Below are 19,138 nucleotides of genomic sequence, written 5' to 3' on the forward strand. Positions count from 1 at the left end.
ACCCGAATAAGGTTATTGGTCCTCTAAGTTCTATACAAATTATTCAAATTCCCCTTGGTCCTCTAAGTTCTCTCTTTAGGTCTTCCAAACTAGGAATGAGCCAATTTTTCTGGGAATGAATGATTTTTGGGTTGATGGCGATTTCTCAATTTTCTACTCTAGTCATTCTGAGATACTTGAACGTTGTTTGATCTCCTCAAATGAAATAATAATAAATAGATTATTAGTCACGTTTTTTTGAGACTTTCTGTTTCCTAACTTACTTAGTGACGCAAATAAAATTACACTGAAAGCGAATCGCTGATTGTTCTTGTCCTTTTTGAAAATCTGTTCGTTTCCAGTTCATTTTGTTTCAATCCACTTAAAAGAACATCTCGAGAGAAACCAGAGTTGGATCACACGTCACCTTGCAAAGTGTGTCCGAGAGAGAGCACATGACTGATTGCGGCATTTCTCAAGAGCAAACAGCCGGGATATTTCTTTTTTTTCTCTATCTTTCCCGTATGTTCTTCCTTGATTTCTCTGTGCCCTCCAAACGATTTTTATACGAATTATTACATCTCTCTCCGCTTTCCTTGAGCCATTTTTCTCGTCAATCTTCATTGTTTTTTTGTCAGTTTCACGTACACATTACTTCATTCTCTTGTCCATTCGGGCCTTGTGAAATGGCCGTTCCTCGTCGTTCGAATGCTCAATCAATGAGAAGATTAATGGAAATGAAAAAGGAAAAAGAGAAAAAAGAAGAAGAATATGAGAATCGAATTCCAACTTTGGCTGAGATGTGTTCGAGCTCTTTCGCGACAACTCTTTTTCGGGTAAGACTGGAATTTTACACTATATGGAGAATCTAGAAACGGGAAAAATGATTTATGTCAAATTTCTGCCAGAGTCGGTTTTTACAGTCTATATACCTATTGACTCATCTGTAACTCATTAAAAATTACCTAGATGGTTTTTCTTAACTACGGCAAAATGCATATTTTCCTAACAATATTCTCCCGAATGCCTGTGCTCATTCCAAAACAAATCTACGAGGTTTACAGAACAAAATTCGCTGGAGAAAACTAACGGACTTGGCATTTGAACTTCGCTACTTCTCCGATGAATTAAAACTTCCGAAACCGATTCAAAAGATTCTTCTGGAATCAATGGAAAACGTACTTGCTGAGGCTAAAAGATGGGGTAAGATTCTATTAATTCAATTAGATGAAATACATAGTTTTCAGATGCAAAACATTTGGAGATGTTCGTTGAACCATCAAAAAGTCGACGCCGTGCACTTCCAAAAAGTGAACTTCTCCGTACTTTCTACTCTGAACTCATTTGGAAACGTGATAGGTTTGACACTTGAACTTATCAGCTGTTACTTGATCTTTTAGTTGTGAAATCGACGATGTGGCCACATGCTCTCATCTCATCAAAACTGAATGTAAGAACTGGCCATTAATGCAATTTCAATTTGCTTGTCTCTATGCAAAAACTGAATTAATTTATGACGATTGGAAGTTTGATAACTATAGACTGTCTTGTTTCAGGTACGTTCTTTATATCTCTTCGAAGACAAATTGAGCATCAAATAGCATCTAGAAAATCACAATAATTGTTCTTCAGAAAACAAGTTGGTGACCATCCAGTTTATGATTTCTGGTTAACAATGATGGCGACCATCAACAAAGATCGATTATTTTTTGGAGCAACTCGACGTTTTCCAAATCAAAAAGTTGCTCAATGCTTCTTATTTGCAATTAAAAATGGATATTATCAACTGGTTGAGTATATTTGGAATCAATTAACAGATGAACATCGAGAATTCCTCGGAATGATTGAATGGAGGAATATGTGTTATAGAGCAAGAGACGGACAAGCAATCAGTTTCTTATGCAAGCATCTGTGTGAACTGAATCCAGTTGGAACTTGTCTCAATGCGTGGCAACCATTTTTCGACTCATTCCAACATTTGATTCATGTGAGTTGATGGTTGGAAAGTTGTTGGATAAACTCAGATTTCAGGATGAGAAGAGTGATCATCTGGAGAGAAATCAGTACCGAAGAAAGTTCATTTTTCTACTCAAACATTGCTGCCAGACACTTCGAACTCGACTGGTTAAGCATTCACATTTCAGGTGAGTGTTTGAAAAAAATATAGCCAAGTCGTACTTTGTGTTCAATGGAATTGAATTATTTAACTAGAAAAACATGGTTCGATGCAGGGCTGGGCAAATTATTTGACCACTTTTTCTGTTCCGCACAACCTTGTTACTTGAATTTCGTCACCCAATGTAAGAATTGGTAATTAAAAAAAGCCGAGAAAGTTTTGAATACATTGGTCAACTTTCACCAATGATATCAAACATTAAAAACAAGAATTCAAATAATTTGCCCAGCTCCTCGAACATCGATGCCACAAATGGCTCTTCAACTACTTATTAATTTTGAGAAACATCAGAATAATGGAAAATGAAATATTCAGATTGATCTGTGACGCATTCCGATACAATGAACAAGAGATATTCTCTCTTCTTCTAGAGAATATGAGTTCAGAAGATATTGCATCAGCTCGTGAATATATTGATCGAATCTTCGATCGAAATAAAACAAGAACTGGGGATCGTCTCCGAAGAACTCTCATCAGAAGACAACAAACTGTTCAATAATTATTTTTTCATGTGATAATTTCAGTTTTTACTGTGTGTGTTTGATGGGTAGAATAAAAACACTTGAAAAGAGTGTAGTGTACAAAAAATGAAGTATTTTTAATCAAGTTCGTTTTCTTGTTGTTAAATATAGTTCATTTTTCTGCGACCAAATTTGATTAACTGACCTTTTAGTCTAGTTTTTTGATTGCAGAAAAATTCCATTACTTTTTAGTTTCAACTCTGATTCAGTCTATGTTCTAACAATTAGAATTCTGAGCACATTCTCTAAACTTTTAGTGGCTCAGTGTTACTACCACAACCGTGTGTTTGGAAACAATGAAATTAACAAAAAGTGTAGAAGAAACCATATATAACTCTATACCACCATTTTGCTGTTTAGAATTTGCACTAGTAGTTAATAACAGAGTTCCAAACCAAAACTCAATCAGAAAAAGTGTGACACATTCGAACTACACCAAAGTGTTGAACTAACGAAAACGATCAGAATAAACTTGGAAATCTTTCCGTTTTTTGGTCTGTAACTATTGGTTATTTCTCTTCCTAATCTGTCACCTGCTGCCAGATTGCCTTCTACAAACTTAACTTAATCATCTCCCACTCACATATGGATCAAGTCCAGATTCTTTTATTTCAGAATTGTTCTCTCTTTTATTTCACCTCGATTAACCTACTCAATGACTTCCGATTTTCTACCGGATAACGAAAGTTATTATCAGTTTTATAAAGAACAGGCTGAGCTAAATGGTTATTATAAGTATTCGTGTCATTTTATCCCATTTATCACTCTTCCGATTTATGCTGAAGCATGTTATTGTATTCTCTATAAATGTAAACAATTCAGTCCAAAATATGTGACTATTTTGCAGATTCATATGTTTTTGTAAGTAATTAAAACTTCCAGTTTTCCATCTTTAGAAAAACTTTTCAGACATTTCTTTGGTGAAATTTACTGGACAGTACTCCTTCTTCCTGTAATTGTTCTGCCAAGTATTGGAATTTCAACTGAAGGATTTTTGAGTGTACTGAGAATATCCTCCAGTTGGCAAATATTTATAATGTGTGGAATACTTCAAATAAGTACTGCAACAATGATTCATCTTTTGATTTATCGATTGAAATTCGCCGTTCCTCCCGATGCTTCGAGAGCTATTAAAATTGGCGCTGATCTTACAAACGGTTTCTATTATTTCACTGCCATATTCTGTACTTGCGCGATTGGATTCATGGATGAAGATCAAAAAGTTGCAAAGAGTCGGATAATCCACGTAATTTTTCATTTGAAGAGACAAGTCTATCATTCAGAACTTCCAGAAGTATCTTGTCCCTCCTCCAAATCTTTGGGAAGATAACTACGTAACAACTGATAGAGAAAACCCTAACTTCAAGTATTATGTTTATATCACAGTTGCAGAAATCATGATTCTGATTATCAACATAATCGTTGTTCCAACTGTTTCATTTCATTTTCTCTCTAAAAACAGAACTGAAAAGTCAGAGAAACTGGCACAAGCTCACAAGCAAACCCTTCAGGTTCTGGTCTTCCAGGTGATTGTTTTATCTTTATCTTTATAAAAAATTTAATTTCCAGTTGGCAATCCACTGCATATTTCATTTACTTCCATTAGTTTGCTTCACGTGGTCCGCTATTTTCCGGACAAAAAACATTGCACTCCTATCAGTTGGATTACTCATTTGGGCATTGCATGGTGCTGCATGCACTCTTGCATTAATTCTGGCAAATAAACCATTCCGATTAACAACTGCAACCCATTTAAAAACTGGTAAGGACTTGAAGACTTGGAGAATAATGACCATTTGATTTTCAGTTTTCTGTTGCCAATGTTTCAAATCCAAACCCAAAACTCCTACATTCGGTCAACGGAGAGAGTCAACAGTCATTCAGAAAATTGATTTTTCAAACTGAAACTTTCCGATTCACAAATAAAACAATCATTAATTTAAATGCATAATCCTGTCTTTTTATCACATTTCTTGCTTTCACATTTCGAACATGGCTGACCTTCCAGATATATCGGCTCGTTGAGGTAATTTCCTCTGTAAGAGAAAAAGTTGACTTCATTACAACAAAGGGTAATCAACTCACTTTGGCCAGTAATGGCAGACAACACAAATCTTGGTGATTGGTCTTCCTGTCTTCTTGTGAATCTCTTTGAAATTAGCAACTGAACATCCTATTTGATAAGTGTCCGCCCAAACCATCTATCTCAAAAAATCAATGAAAATACATTGGAAATAAGTTGACAGAATACCTGAGTTGCATGACCAACACCACTTCCGAATAGAGCAGTTGTTAGAATATTTGAGTCCCAATACTTATCTTGAAACTCCTGAATCCAAGATCTAGCAGCCATTGGTCCATATTTATTGAAATCTCCTGGTTTCGTTGACCAATGCCAGAACAAGTTCTCTCCAATGTCATTGATATTCGAATGTTTTGATGGGTTTGTTTGGGCGAATGAATCAGCTGACTTCTCGAGTGTACTATTCCATAAAAACCTTCGAATGTTTGAACCGGAAGCTCTTTTCGTATGTCGTTTGGTTACAAAGTTCCCGAGAGCCAACTGAGATCTGAATATAATTATTTCATAGGAGAATCTTCCTTAGACAAGAATAAATAAAATTTTCAAAAAGTGTTTATTGAGAAATCGAACCTGATTTTATTATGATGATCGGTGACATCTTGCCTTCCTTTTTGATTGAAACTGGAATCAGTTCCAGGAATAAATTGTAGAGTATAAATGAATAAAAAGAAGAATCTCCTCGTGATAAGCGAGGAATAAAGTTTGATGCAATGCATCTGAGAATAATAAAATCTGAGTCAACCGTACCTTTTATATGTGCGGAGGACGCATTTCAATTTCTAAATGGCTCTTTTTGACTGAACCGTAAAACTAATGGTTTTTGTGTGCGTGTATCGAGAAAGAGAAGAAGGATTGTGATGTTTTCAAATTTAATGATGAGTACTCGGGAATGGGAAAATGAAGAATATAATTGCTGCTTGGGATAGTGAAAATTTGGTTAATCTACCACAGTATCGGCCAAATAGATTTACAGTTTTCGAAGAGAAATACGATTTTGAGGCATACATTGGAAATCATGATTTCCTACTCATTGCTCTAATGACTATGTTTTTTCTGCAGTCAAACATCCCGAAGTCAAAATTGTCAATTAAAGACAACCCTGTCTAAAGTATTCTCTTTGACCTTTTTCCAAAAACTTTCAATTTTCTTCTGAGTTTTCTGCAAATTAAAACATGACGAATCGTCAATGTTTTTCTCTTTTCCTTGCTCTGCAAAACACAAAAAAAGGAATTTGAAATGAAAATCTTCATTAGTTCAAATTCGTTTTCGTGTCATGTGATTCACCAACACACTATACAATTACCCGTTATAAATTCGACAAAATCGGGAAGAAATATGGCTAAATGCTACTCGAAAAACGCATTCGTATGGGATGTAGAAACAGGGAAAACGGGGGAAAATACAAAATAATTTTGGTCTGTTTTTGATTTTCAGAATAAGAGATACACTTGAAACAAAGGTGAAATACCCGAGATTCGTGTCACTATTTGCACAACAAAAATGATAAAGAGAATCAAAAAATAAGAGAGAAAAAAGGGAAGCTATTCGAATCAATCAACTGTTACTTCTGTTGTTTCTTCTTCAATTGAATCCAATGGGACAGTTTCTGAAGACGTTGGAATCTCTATCGTCACTTCACGTACGACTTCATCTTTTGCTTCTTCTGATTCCATTTCTTCTGCAACTACATTCTCAATTTCAATTCTAGTCGCTTCTTCGTAAGTTGGGGGATTTTGAGATTCTGTTGTATTGAGATCATCAACTGATGTATAACTTGGAGGAGGAGTTGCCAGACGATGTACTCTTCTGAAATTCAAGAACTTTTTGAACAGATCTTAAAACAAAAAAATAGCTTACGGCGTAGTACTTGACATGGAAACTCTTCCAGGAGCAACAATTAGAGCTCGATCTCTTGGAACCCATGATCCTCCACACATATAATCATGTCTGCATCTGAAATTAGTTGTAGAATTTCAATTTATATAATATAAAGGCCTCACCTGAATGGTCTATTATTATTTGGATGGAATACTCTGTACCAAGTTTCTTCAGCCATTGGATTCATTGCAGATCTTCTACGATGAGCTCCAACACACAGTAGTCCGATGGTGATTATACAAAATGAGAGACCAGAAAGTGTCAGTCGAGAGTTAACAGATCCACGTTTTCGGATAACTTCATCGCACTGAATACTCGGAACAGAGCCATCGCAAATTGTACAAGCAGGTCCAGTGAATCCATCATAACACACACATTTTCCATCGAAGAAATGTCCATTTATACATTTTTGAATTGTGCATGGACGTCCGAAAAGACATTCGCATAGTCCTGAAATGGTTCATTCTAATGTTCATGTAGTTTAAAAAAGAAAATTTGGTTTTCTCTGATCCCTTCTTCCTTCCTCTTCCATATTTTGATTCCTAAGTTCCTGTCTACGAGACATAAAATGAGAAAAGACGTGCCTTTTCCGAAAAGAAAACTTTGATTTATTTTCCCTGAAGTGCTCCTAATATGTCACATAAAAACTTCAGTGTGCTGACGACTAAATTATCGGAAAATATAATAATTCGTTGGAGGGTACGTAAATCAGTGAGTGCATGACATTAAGATTTATGACTTCCTCAGAAAATGAGCTCAGATTAGTAGAAGAAAAGTGAGGAGCAATAAATGGGAAACTCTCTTATTTTCCATCTTTTCTGTCATTCGGAAATTCAGTTTTTTTATGTGAAGAGTGTTCTAGAAAAGGGATACATTGAAAACGAAAATGTTCAATGGAGCGTCACAATAGTTGACTGACTCATGATGAAAAAACACTTTTATAGGTCAAAAGACGTACCTGAAGTCTTGTTGACAACTCCCGAGTTACATCTGAATATACAATGTTCTCCAACCCAATTCGAAGTACACACACATCGTCCCAAAGTGTGATTGAAATATCCATCGTTCATACAGACTGGAGTCTCACATTTATCACCTGAATACCATCGAGTGCAAACACAAGATCCATCTGTTTCATTCGTTATTCCACCATGTCGACACGGATCGAATCCGAGATTTTCTTCTGGAAATGTGTTATTGGTATAGATTCGATTGGTTCAATTCAATGTTTTTTAGAGGAGAAGAAGCCTCTTACCACTGGATGGATGGTTCTTGTATATTTCCTGCCAATCCACTTGTGCTTGTCCTTTCATTGCATACTCTGTGTGTGCATCATTCACAATCATTCCATTGTTCGTCTTAAAAACATCTTTATTCTCTCCTCTCCCTTATTTTTCTTACCAAATGAGGAGGCGTTGTTGGCATTAATGAAAGAAGATAGATAAGAGCAATAATGATGACAAGCATCAAGGGACCAACCCAGAGACGCGACGACGAATTTGATCTCATTATGTATGTCGAGTGCGGGAATCTGGAACACTTATTTGGAAGTGATGATGTCAAAAGAAGAAGAGAGGAACTTTTGAAGAAGAAGAAGAAATGGATGTGAATTATTCAACTGTCGGGGTGGTTTGTGTTTTCCTCCTTCTTTTTCTCATCCCGCCTTTCCTTTTCCAACAAGAAAAGGGCTCTCCCGAGAATTCGAAATTAGACAGATTCAGGAAACTCTTGAAAGATTTCTATTATTAAAGAATTAAGGTCAATTCTTGAAATCGAAATAGAGAATTTTTCTCCATAAACGGAAAATTTAACATCAGGGGCAAACGTAACCAACGTCCGGTTCGTTTTTCAGAAAAATGAACACAGATCACGGAATTATCGACATTGTAATAGAAATGGTTATTAAAATTAAAATAAACCTCGATAATTCTTATCAAGTGATAAGAAAAGTCAATGGTTCTCCGGTTAATGATTCCCATTCGAAAATGATTTTCAAACGAACAGAAGAACCTGCTGCCACATGGAAACTCGTGGTTTTGAAGGATACGTGTCAAAAGATAACTTGATAGTTTGAGAGCTTTTGAAAAAGAAAATGAGTGCTTAACCTTTTATTTTGACTTTTTTTTAAATTGAGAAAGAATTTTTTAATGGAGAGGGAGAAAAAACTGCCACCCGAAAAAGAATTTGAGACATTCGACTTTTGACACAATTTTGAAAAACCAATAAAAGATTCTTATCATTTGCTCCATCTTATCATATCATGTGTTTCTCTCAGTCTCTTCCTCTCTTCTTCTTCTTCGTCTTTTTCAGATAATTGTCATGAAATCTCACCTCGGGTTACGTCGCCGCGCGTCGAGCGAAAGGAAAAATGTGGTTATGATGATGTTTTCGGATGAGAGTTTGGGAAAACTCTGAAAAAAACACGATTCGAAGAAAAGTTTGGTGGTGGTGAAAAGCGGTTTAGTGACGGAGGAGGCCGGAGTTGGGGTGCCCGAGAGGAAACGGAGGAAAAAGAAGAAGAAGAAGAGAAGTAAAAAGAAGTAGAAGAAGAAGAACAACGGGAAAGGCGAAGAAAAATGAGCTGATGTAGAGATTAAGGGAGCAAGAGAGATTTCGAGAAAAAGAGAGAACGAAAAAAGAGAAAAAGAGCAAACATCAGAGAGAGAAAAGTCACAGTAAGAAGTAATGGAAACGTGGTTTTTTCCTCTTTTTCTATTTGATGAAGGTAAAGGTCACTTACTGTTTAACTCCTTCAAAATGAAACAAAAGCCACCTTCTCCATCTTTTTCTGTATCAAAAATTGAAATAAACGAATCATTCGATGTTGGTATCTTCAAAAAAAGTGGAAAAGATTTTCAAAATTGGGGGAAAACAGAAAAAAATATCAAAGTGTCGGGTGTTCAATTATTGATAACGGACAGCCCCATTTCGACAGGTTTTTCAGTCGCGGAACTATATTATGACGTGTTTTTAGAGAAGGTTGAACAGATGACGGACGAAGAAAAAAGAACAGAATTTGAGAAAAGAAACAATAAGAGAAAAGAGAAAAAAGCCTTTTGGAGTTGGTTTCGGTTCGAAGATGGGTTCCAAATTGAATTGGAAAATAGGGATATGTTGGAGAAGAAACGAAGAAAAAGAGAAGAAGGAATTAGGCTTCCTTTGGACTATTTGGACAGAATAATTTTTAACAATCTGCTGTTTGGTCTGAACATCCAACTATCTTTCAATTGTTGTGAAGAACTAGAAAATGTATCACTTCGTAGAATATATGGCACGGAATCAAAATAACATAAGCAAAGTATAGTTTCAATTAAAATTATGATATTTCTGAATTGAGTCTCCCAAAATTTGTGATATTTTATTATCATAAATTAGAGATCCTGTAGTTTACAAAAGTCGAAAAGTCGTAAACTCGCCAGAGGTAGTGAATGAAAGTGGAGTAGACGGAAAATTATGATTTAGATAATACAAAAAGAAGTTTCAAGTCTGAAAATTATATCTTTGTTACAGTAAAAAAGAAAAGCATGAAGACCCCAATTTTCAATCATAAACTTTTTAATTGAAACTCCCAACTTAAATGTAGACAACAGTTGTTGTTATTATTAACCCATATCACACCAATTAATTGTTTATAACTTGAAATGCAACAAAATGTACATTACATTAAGCTGATATCTAAATAAGGTTCTAAATTGTATCCGTGTTTTTATTCTTCCGACTAATCGCGGTCGGAAAATGTGACAATTCTTTTCCAGAGCCTAATCCATTTCACATTGTGTTTTGAGTTCAAACTCATTGTTATGATTCTGCAAAATCTGAAAACCCGGAACTAATTTCTTTCGAATGGATCCAAAGGTACAAAGATTAATTGTGGTTTTGTGGCGTCATTTATAGTAAATGACATCATTTAATTTCTAGGTGGGCCACTACTTTCGACTATTGCATCTAGACGGATCCTCTTTCAGACGAATCCAAAGAAAACGATAACTCAGAAAAAGGAAAACGAGGTTTTTATTTGAAAACAAAAAGACGAAGAGCTCAAACAGAAAATGGAGATGAGGTGTTTGGCAAAAACAAAAATGAGGAAGCGAGATCGACGACGAGCAAAAAAGAGAAGCGGTGAGCTTCTTCTCGACGCACACACTCACACAAAATAAAATCGATAATGAGCTGAAGAAGAGAAAAAAGAAGAAGCTGAATTCAATGATGCGGGTAAGTTGATGTTTAGAAACGCAGACATGTTGAGAAAATGAAGAGAAAAGAAGACACTCGCATATGCTGTAAGCTTGAAAAAGGCTCAATGAAAAGAGGAGGAAATTGGCTTATCCCAGTTCATGAACTCACTCGAATTCATGTTGCACTGGTTTATAAAAGTGGAACAGCGATCAAAAAGGAATAAATAATTGATGGAAGTCCGTGAGTAAGCCGCCAAAAAAAGAACAAAGAATGAGTTGTTCGACGAAAAAATAAGCGATTTCGAATTTCAATAAGTTTTTGCAGAAGGGAATTTTCTTTGAATGTTTATGCGAAACATTTCAAAAAAGAAGAAAGAACAAGAATTCGTCATAAACAAAATGAATGGATTCTTCAGAAAACGATTCTGAATAACCCATTTCTTGGAAAAGAGGAATGAATTCCAATAAAATCCTTTCTATTTTCTTAATTAAATGATGCCGGATGTCCTCTCATCTACTCGAGAACTCATAACGAACACATTTATTTTGGCTCAAGGATCCGCATAAACAATGAACACGTTTTCTCGTAAAGTGTCAATCCACCACAATATTTTCGTTTGAAGCCGTAAACGTGTTGACCAAATGGACACTTCAAAATATGTAAAGATGAGAAGAATGTTGTTTTTTATTCAAGAATAGAAGAGAAATGGTTTTTGCAAATTTGAGAAGTACCTGGCACATCTGATACATCTTTAATGAGTTCTTGTCTAGGAAAATAAGAGAAATCGAACGAGAAAATAGAAATCTCAAGCCTCCGTTCTTTTGACGGGTTAGAATTGAAACTTGACACTTTGAGAAGGAAGTTGTGGGTGTCTAGAAGAGATTCTGATGACATCGGAAATTGGAATATTCCAATAAATATGTTCTATTTATACTTGGGATCAGATGTAGTATAAATTCGATAATCTCAAATAACGTGGGATGAATGAAAAGGGAAAACAGTAAAAGTTAAATTAGCTGATTTCTCCACCGTAACAGAGATGAACCTTATTATAAGAAATGAAAACAATTCGTAGTTGAGTAACTAAAACTTCCAAAAGTCGGCGAACACCAATAAATGACTCAATTATCAGCTCGATGTGAATAATAATAATTAGGATTGGTTTCAGTTTTCAAAACTCTGCTTTCGGAGTACCATTTTTCATAGAATCATAGAGTTTGTTAGAAAATAGGACAAAAATAGCAGTTAACAAAAGTGAACAAATATATCCACTGATTTCCGAGCTTTGGATCAATGAAAAAGAGAAATCCGATAAAAGTAATCAGACAATAAACTCGTAATCCTTTCGTTTGAACACTTCAATGTTCCGTATCGTAAAATAAAAAGCATTCGGCCAGAGAGATTCTTTTTTTGATATCTCCTCCCTCTCAACAAAATGATGCTTGTTTTTGCCGCCGGAGAAAAGAAGAGCACATTTATTTTTCCGTCTCAACCTTTGTGTTTATCCTTCGCACTACATGACGGAAAAAAACGAAAAAGAGTATGACGTCCTTGAGATCAAAATCTTTGATGAGAAGAGTGGCACATCATTAGAAGGAGAAAAACGAACGGAAGAAAGAAAAAGAGCAAAACACAGAGGACACTAGAAATTACGTAAAATGTCAAGGGAATCCTTCGGATCAAGGACAGACTAATGAGAAAAAACATGTTCAATTTAATTTTTTTTTTGAGAAGGAAGACTGGAGGGAAGTCGGAAAAAGGAAGAACTATTTCTTCCGTTTCACGACTTATCAAATTACAAGAAAACTATCTGCTGAATCGAATCAGACTGTTCTTTCTTCTCTTTTTAATGTTGAAAAGTGGAAAAATAAATGAAAAAGATTGAAGAGACTTGATGAAAATTGACAGACGTAAAATACCGTTTGATGAATTTACTGGCTGAAATCTTTTTCTTCTTCCCACGAGAAAATTGACCCAGATAAAAGTAAATTGTGTTCGAAAACATGAATTTATAAATATTCACTTTTTTCTTTGTGGAGAATAAAGTTTGATGCGGATCGAAGCTAGACAGTATAAACTTTTACAGTAACTGGAATATGATTTCCAGCTAGTCTCAAGTTATTTTCGGTCATTGTTGTATTCAGTACTTTCAAATAATTCCAGTCTCCTTTCATAATTCTACTTTTAGTTCTGACAGCTCCATGGCCAAATTACTTACAAAATAAAACAAATGGTTTAAAAATAATTGCAAACTTTATCAACATTCATGTATATTTTACATTTTCAAATAGTTCGAGATCATTATTGCATCACAGTTTTCCGGTAAAACAGAAAGGAAATCTACGGGGATCGAGAGACTGGGGAGGAGAAAGAGAGAGCATTCAAATAGTTTTTGGATGAAAAAAGACAAGAAGAAACAAAATAAATAGGTGAATAGATTTGAAGGGAGTTATCAAGGGATACTCAATTGAGTGATGATGTGGAATTGATCGGCAGCCGTGTTCAATTTGGTCTCCATGTGAGTGTAGTTCTTGTAGATCTGAAAATAATTACGGAGGTTTTTGATCAAGATTGAATGGCTTCGGTTGATCTGGTCTAATTTTTATTCTGTTAGATGATTTTAAGTGCGCGATGTAGAGATTAATCTAATCTGATCCGTTATGTATTATTATGAGGATTAAGAAATTACAGATACGAACAATTTGATCGGTGAGATATTACATCAATTTGCACATCTCTAAATTTTTTTTACATGAATGTCGGATCACTGTAGTTATACTTTGGATACCGCTGTCAGAAATATTGTTTCAGAAGAAAAGATAGGAGTATTCTATGAATTGCTTTTTACGTTAACCACTAATCAAACTATTCCATTCCGTGAGCAATATCTGTTGCTCTTCTCATCTGATTCATTTCATCAATTCCATCAGACTTACTTTGTTTCCATCTGACAATGGAATCTCACTTGTTGGACGTCCCCACACCATATTTCCATCACCAAGCAAATCGTCGCCTGCAAAATAGAAAACTACCGTAATCCTCGTCTCAAAATAGATCAAATGTCAGTCGTGCTAGTGGAACAAAAAAGAACAAAAAGACAAAAAAACGTGTGATTATTTTCCCTTCTCCAACTTCCGTTTTCCCATAAAAACGTATTCGTGCAAGTGTCAAACACCATGTGAAACCACAATATACATACCAAACTTACGTGTCATTCTTCGCAGATCAATCAGTTCGTCTTCTAAAAATTAATTGCGTGCTCGTTTTAAATTCCATTTTTTTCCCTAATTTCAATCAAACTGATTGCTCCCATCTTTGACCCTTTTAATGACTTTTTCAATTCAGTCACAAAGTAATAAAATGTAATGATATGATGATACTCACCCATACTCCACATGCTGAAAATGTGCTGAGCTGGTTTGAATCGAGAGTTGTTGATATCCATCAGGAACTTGGAATATGTCAATCCATTGCATGGGGATGGAAGTGGAGACTGAGCACACATACCGTCCATTCGATTTGGATAACATGTCTCTCCTGGCCACAATCCATTCTGAAAATGATCAAATGATAGATTCAATCATGTCGAATTCTTCTCTTACATCATCATTGCAAGTTGGCCAAGTGACTCCAAGCCAGTGTCCAACACATGCACACAATCCGAAGTTGGCACCAGCAATTCCCAAAATAGCACGGACTTTCGTTCCCAATGGTTTTCCGATGTTGCATGATCCTGAAATCAATTCATTTAAATGTCATATTCTGATGTCTTTCCCTTACCGTCATCAGCATTAATGTATCCTCCGAGAATCACTTTTCTTGCGAGAGTAACTCCCATTGAATGCGAGATAATATTAATTTGCTTGGCTCCAGTGTAGTCCATGACTGCCTCGACGAACTTTCTCAATCTAAACACAGTCACACAGTCGTGGTCCCTGAAAAGAGTTCCTTCCTACTATCAATATCAATCAATTCCAGAAAAGTTCCAGATGGAATTCCTAGAATTCCAGGCATCTTCTAGCCACGACTTTTGACACTTTAGTTACGTATACAGTGGTGTTATCAGTACTAGAAACATGTAAAAGAACTGATAATAAATATCAACATCAGTTGGAAAATCAAACATGTTGCGGTCCAAAGAAATAAGGAAGTGGAGAAACGAACCGTTCGACAGCTGCAGTTGTGTTGGTATCTCCCCAGGATGTTCCGTAGAGATGACCGAGAGTGTATCCTTGATTCAGGAAATACTGAAAATAAGATTGATGTTGCATTTGCAGTACACAAATTAATATGTGAACTTTAGAATCATGTTTCTCGAATTAAAAGTTATATTCTATCCTTCTAGTGTTCAACTTTTTATCTGATAAAAATTAGTCTTAATGATAAAAATCAGAAAACCCTTATCAGGTTTCAAATTAAACTTTTTTTCTCGTTGATTCTTTGATTTGATTTTTTGAACATGTTTACGAGCACATAAAGAAACATTCTCTTGCTCAGAACTCTGATCATTACCGTAGTATCTAAGTTTCTCTATGCAGAACACAACAAATTCTCTTCCGTTTGCTGAACTCATCAAATTTTGCGTAAATGTACCTGAACAGTCGTAGTCCATCCGGTCGAAAAGTTGTTCGCAGTGAGGGCGGCGTCCGAATTTCCATGGAAGAAGATTACCGGGTCTTTTGAAGTGTCAAACTATAAATCATATGAGTAAACAGAATACAGAATACAGAATACTTAAAATGTCTAAACTCTCTTGGAAGTTTTAAGAAGCAACACTCATTGCTCGAAATGATAACGAACGTAGAATTTAGTTTCAGAAATAACTACAAAGAACTGTTAGACTGAAACAAAAACTGTTTCAGACATCAATTTTTGCATTAAGATTATGTAAAGAGTACAGTACTCTCGGAACAGGAACTTATAATCATGAAACATCAAGAAGAAAGTTCAAATGTTTCGAAATGGGAATCGTTTGGAACTTGTAATTTTCGAAATGTGACTCAAAGTTATATTTTCAAAATTGTTCCTTATGCAAATCGTGAATCATATCGCTCGTTTTTGAACGGAATCTAACAGACATGTCTTCCACAGCCATCGAAATTTAGGAATTGACAAGAACATGAGATTTCAGAATTTCTTAACTTTATGTTGAGTTTTCTTTTGTGTTTCTTGGAGCCTACACTACAAAAAATGTGTTCTTATCAGGCTCACGAACCCGAACTTGAAGACTACACACTTAGTGGAATTTTACCTAAAGAGCTTTCACTATTTGAGAAAAGAAACCCCACTCTGTACAGTCATTTTGAAAAGTAACTTACGTATTGCATCTCACTTGACATTCCTCCAAAACTTCCAGCAGCTCCTAGATCCAATCTCGAGAAATCGTACTTTCCGTATCCATTCCTATCAAGCCATGAGTCAAAATTAGCACTAATTGGCCCGTATTGTGGAATATCTTGACAGAGAACTGTCGATATCAACAGTAATATCGACGAAGAGAAGAGCATCTCTGAAACAAAGTGTCGTGTTACATTCTCTTTTCAACCTTTTTATAGTCTTCCAAAGTAATAGTAGTTTTAGAAGTAAGTACCGTAGGATAGGCTCCGCCCTCTTTTTAAGGAGAGTGAGAGAGCAACAAAAGGAAAAGGGAGAAGCTAAAAAAGTAGAATAGCTGACGTCAAACTTCCTTTTTCCCACTGACGACGTGCCGTCTTCGTGGTGGTCTTCAGATGACATAGACTAGGTGACATTTTCAGATATTCGAGTCCAAATAACAAAAAATTTAGATCATTGATGGAAGAGGAACATATGAAATCTCTTTTTTGTCTATTTTGATGAACTGGTGGTATCTAATGATGTTATCAGTAGCACCCAGTTTCGAGACAAAAAATCATTGGTAAGAAAGAAGAAAAGACAAACAAATACGAAGGAGTTGAAACCGCGAAAAGTGATGATGATGATGAGAGGACAAAGGAGCAAACAGTGAAGAAAATGAGTTTGAAGGAGTTTTCACCTTGAATTAGAACCTCCTCCACCCCATTTCTCTTATCTCTTTTTTCATTTTTCTGAAAATGACGTCGACATTTTTTGTGGGGGTCTGGAGACAGAGCACCTGCCGGAAGTTTGGTTTCGATTTCATTCGGATGCACTCATTTTCAATGCTTTTTTTGGAAGAAAAGTACTAATTCCTTTAGTTCCTTCCGTGAAAAAAGACGTTTCATCGAGATCATATTGACAAAATTGTGCGTGGGATGCACCCGAAGTTTGATCAGTTTAGATAAATAAATTGTTGTTTCTATATTATTCTCAACATTAGAGTTTGATTCCGATAATCTTTTTGAAATTTTCCGAATCTTTGAAAATTAAAATGTTGAATGTCAAAATAGAAAATGACAGTATCCATTCGATAATTGAGAGTTTGAATTTTGAAATTTTTCTCTAGAAAGATATAAATAAATTCATAATTACTTGAAGTCTGGAGAAGAAGAAGATTGAGGATTACGGTAGTCACATTCACTTTTCCCCCTGACTCAACTCTCTCATGATGAATTCAACTGATACACTTTCAAAAGAAGAAACTCCTGTCATGTTTGCAGCAACCTTCTTTCAAAGATTGTCAAAAAAATCAAAGTGATTGCAGGTGAATTTGATGCAAAAAAGTTTTGTTAGAATTGAAATAATTGGACATTTATGGAGTTCACGAGGTTCAGAGCGAGAAAACATCGAATCCATGGAATAATGAGTTCTTTAGAACTAAAAATGAACGAATCCCGACGCCGATTTGTATAGAAGATTTCGATCAAAACTACGACATTTCGCATTTCGATTCCGTAAGATCTGCCGCATAGGTGGAGTATGATTCTAGAATACTCGTTGTTTCATTCTTCGAGATTACGGAGTTTCCAACATATTTTGGAGATCAAAAAACCCACTAATATTGAAACGGAATAGTGAAACTAAGTGAATGTAGATTGCGCCAAAAGATGTGAGATCGTTCCTAAAGATTGAGAAAACATTAGAAAATTCATGGAAATTCGAGAAACTGATCAGTTTCCATCAGGAAGAAGGAAGGAGATCGAATCGAATATTGCGATAATTCTTGTTTGTTTTCGAACAAAAAATCGTTTAAACGAATTCATGAATATTTCTTCGCTCCAGAAACCAAAAATCAATTCCCTATTTGAGATGTTAAAGTTACAGTATCTTTGATGGATCCTAAGAAAGTCTCAACAGTCGAAAGATACTCTCAGATCCAGAAAATGAACAGAGATTCTGAGGCATTGAAGTTTCGCTTCAGCGTTTCAGATGTTGTTCATCTCAGATTTTTCAAAGATAAAAATCCACAAAAATCGTTGAAAAAACAAAAAATGCAGAGAACCTGCTTCCTTGTCTTCACTTTTTTCTGATGTTTTATAGTGTCAAACTTGCAAATAATTAGTAGTTATTTCGTTTCTGTTTTCTCAAATTGCCACATCATTCTGGTCGTTTCAAAAGTTTTTCTCACATCATCTGGCTCCGCCCCTTTTCCCTCCAATTATACTTTTTTCTTTTGCTTTAAAAAAATCCGAATCATATCATATCATCATCATAGTTTTTTCTCAAAACTCTTGATCATTTTTTCCAATTTTCTAAATCCAGAATCTGATCATCGACCGGAAATTCGTCCTTTTTTTCCAGAAGAAGCTGTCAATGCCGGATGAAAAGTATGCGTAAACAAGAAGATAATGAAGAAAAAGAGAGTAGTCTGAAACATAAGAAGAAATATGTGCTTGATTTATAAATAAATTGCACACACACCAAAACACACAAAAATAGGGAAAGAGAAGGAAACGGGGAATCGTAGAGTTTGATGGTGTCTTGAGCAGAAATTCAAGAAGATAAAGTAATGAAAAAACGGGACTCTTTTGGACTTTTGTCTGAGAATATTCTATTTATATTTGTGTTTTGTTAGACCTCCAACACGTTTCCTGTCAGTTGAAACTACGGTTGAGCAAGAATTTAAAAGAAGAGATGAGATGGGGAACTAGAAGAAAAGCAACACGATTCAAAGTTCAAGAAATTATTTCTCTTTTGTTGTCAATCACAATAGACAGACAGTTTGGAAGATCAATTCAAAATGTAAAAAAAAGGTTTTTGAAAACTTGCAGACCGATGAGAAAGGAAGAAAGTAACCTTGACCAAAAGTGAATTCTCATCATTTTGATACTTCCTGGAAGGAACATTTTAGTGATGATCTGATTTGAACAGTTCAGTCGTTTCTCAGATGAGAATAATTTATATAAACTTTTTAACCGCAGTACAGATATCATCCCAACCTAGAATACC

General features: G+C 35.4%; 5 protein-coding genes across 5 annotated transcripts; 2 read left to right on the forward strand and 3 right to left on the reverse strand.

Annotated features, from left to right (window-relative positions):
• Positions 1-665: 665 nt before the first annotated feature.
• GCK72_014174 (uncharacterized protein) lies at positions 666-2,654 on the forward strand (the record flags this gene model as incomplete). The annotated part of the gene is made up of 6 exons (XM_053730168.1): positions 666-815; positions 1,044-1,182; positions 1,227-1,338; positions 1,612-1,966; positions 2,011-2,123; positions 2,471-2,654. 6 exons carry the CDS (start codon positions 666-668, stop codon positions 2,652-2,654), a joined length of 1,053 nt encoding a protein of 350 aa, XP_053584940.1.
• A 677-nt stretch (positions 2,655-3,331) lies between these two features.
• Positions 3,332-5,243, forward strand: GCK72_014175 (uncharacterized protein; the record flags this gene model as incomplete). Its single annotated transcript, XM_053730169.1, has 5 exons — positions 3,332-3,537; positions 3,586-3,922; positions 3,969-4,202; positions 4,246-4,438; positions 5,017-5,243. 5 exons carry the CDS (start codon positions 3,332-3,334, stop codon positions 5,241-5,243), a joined length of 1,197 nt encoding a protein of 398 aa, XP_053584941.1.
• On the reverse strand, positions 4,616-5,475 carry GCK72_014176 (uncharacterized protein; the record flags this gene model as incomplete). Its single annotated transcript, XM_003107899.2, has 4 exons — positions 4,616-4,712; positions 4,762-4,877; positions 4,928-5,246; positions 5,330-5,475. The coding sequence occupies 4 exons, from the start codon at positions 5,473-5,475 to the stop codon at positions 4,616-4,618; spliced, it is 678 nt and encodes a 225-aa protein (XP_003107947.2).
• Positions 5,476-6,309: 834 nt separating this feature from the next.
• Positions 6,310-8,146, reverse strand: GCK72_014177 (uncharacterized protein; the record flags this gene model as incomplete). The annotated part of the gene is made up of 6 exons (XM_003107976.2): positions 6,310-6,565; positions 6,617-6,712; positions 6,760-7,087; positions 7,596-7,820; positions 7,893-7,995; positions 8,039-8,146. The coding sequence occupies 6 exons, from the start codon at positions 8,144-8,146 to the stop codon at positions 6,310-6,312; spliced, it is 1,116 nt and encodes a 371-aa protein (XP_003108024.2).
• A 5,119-nt stretch (positions 8,147-13,265) lies between these two features.
• On the reverse strand, positions 13,266-16,320 carry GCK72_014178 (uncharacterized protein; the record flags this gene model as incomplete). Its single annotated transcript, XM_003107926.2, has 8 exons — positions 13,266-13,352; positions 13,750-13,826; positions 14,198-14,366; positions 14,416-14,546; positions 14,594-14,748; positions 14,978-15,060; positions 15,407-15,505; positions 16,132-16,320. The coding sequence occupies 8 exons, from the start codon at positions 16,318-16,320 to the stop codon at positions 13,266-13,268; spliced, it is 990 nt and encodes a 329-aa protein (XP_003107974.2).
• Positions 16,321-19,138: the final 2,818 nt, after the last annotated feature.

Source organism: Caenorhabditis remanei, chromosome IV (genome assembly GCF_010183535.1).
Source record: "Caenorhabditis remanei strain PX506 chromosome IV, whole genome shotgun sequence".
In the NCBI taxonomy this organism is placed as follows: domain Eukaryota; kingdom Metazoa; phylum Nematoda; class Chromadorea; order Rhabditida; family Rhabditidae; genus Caenorhabditis; species Caenorhabditis remanei.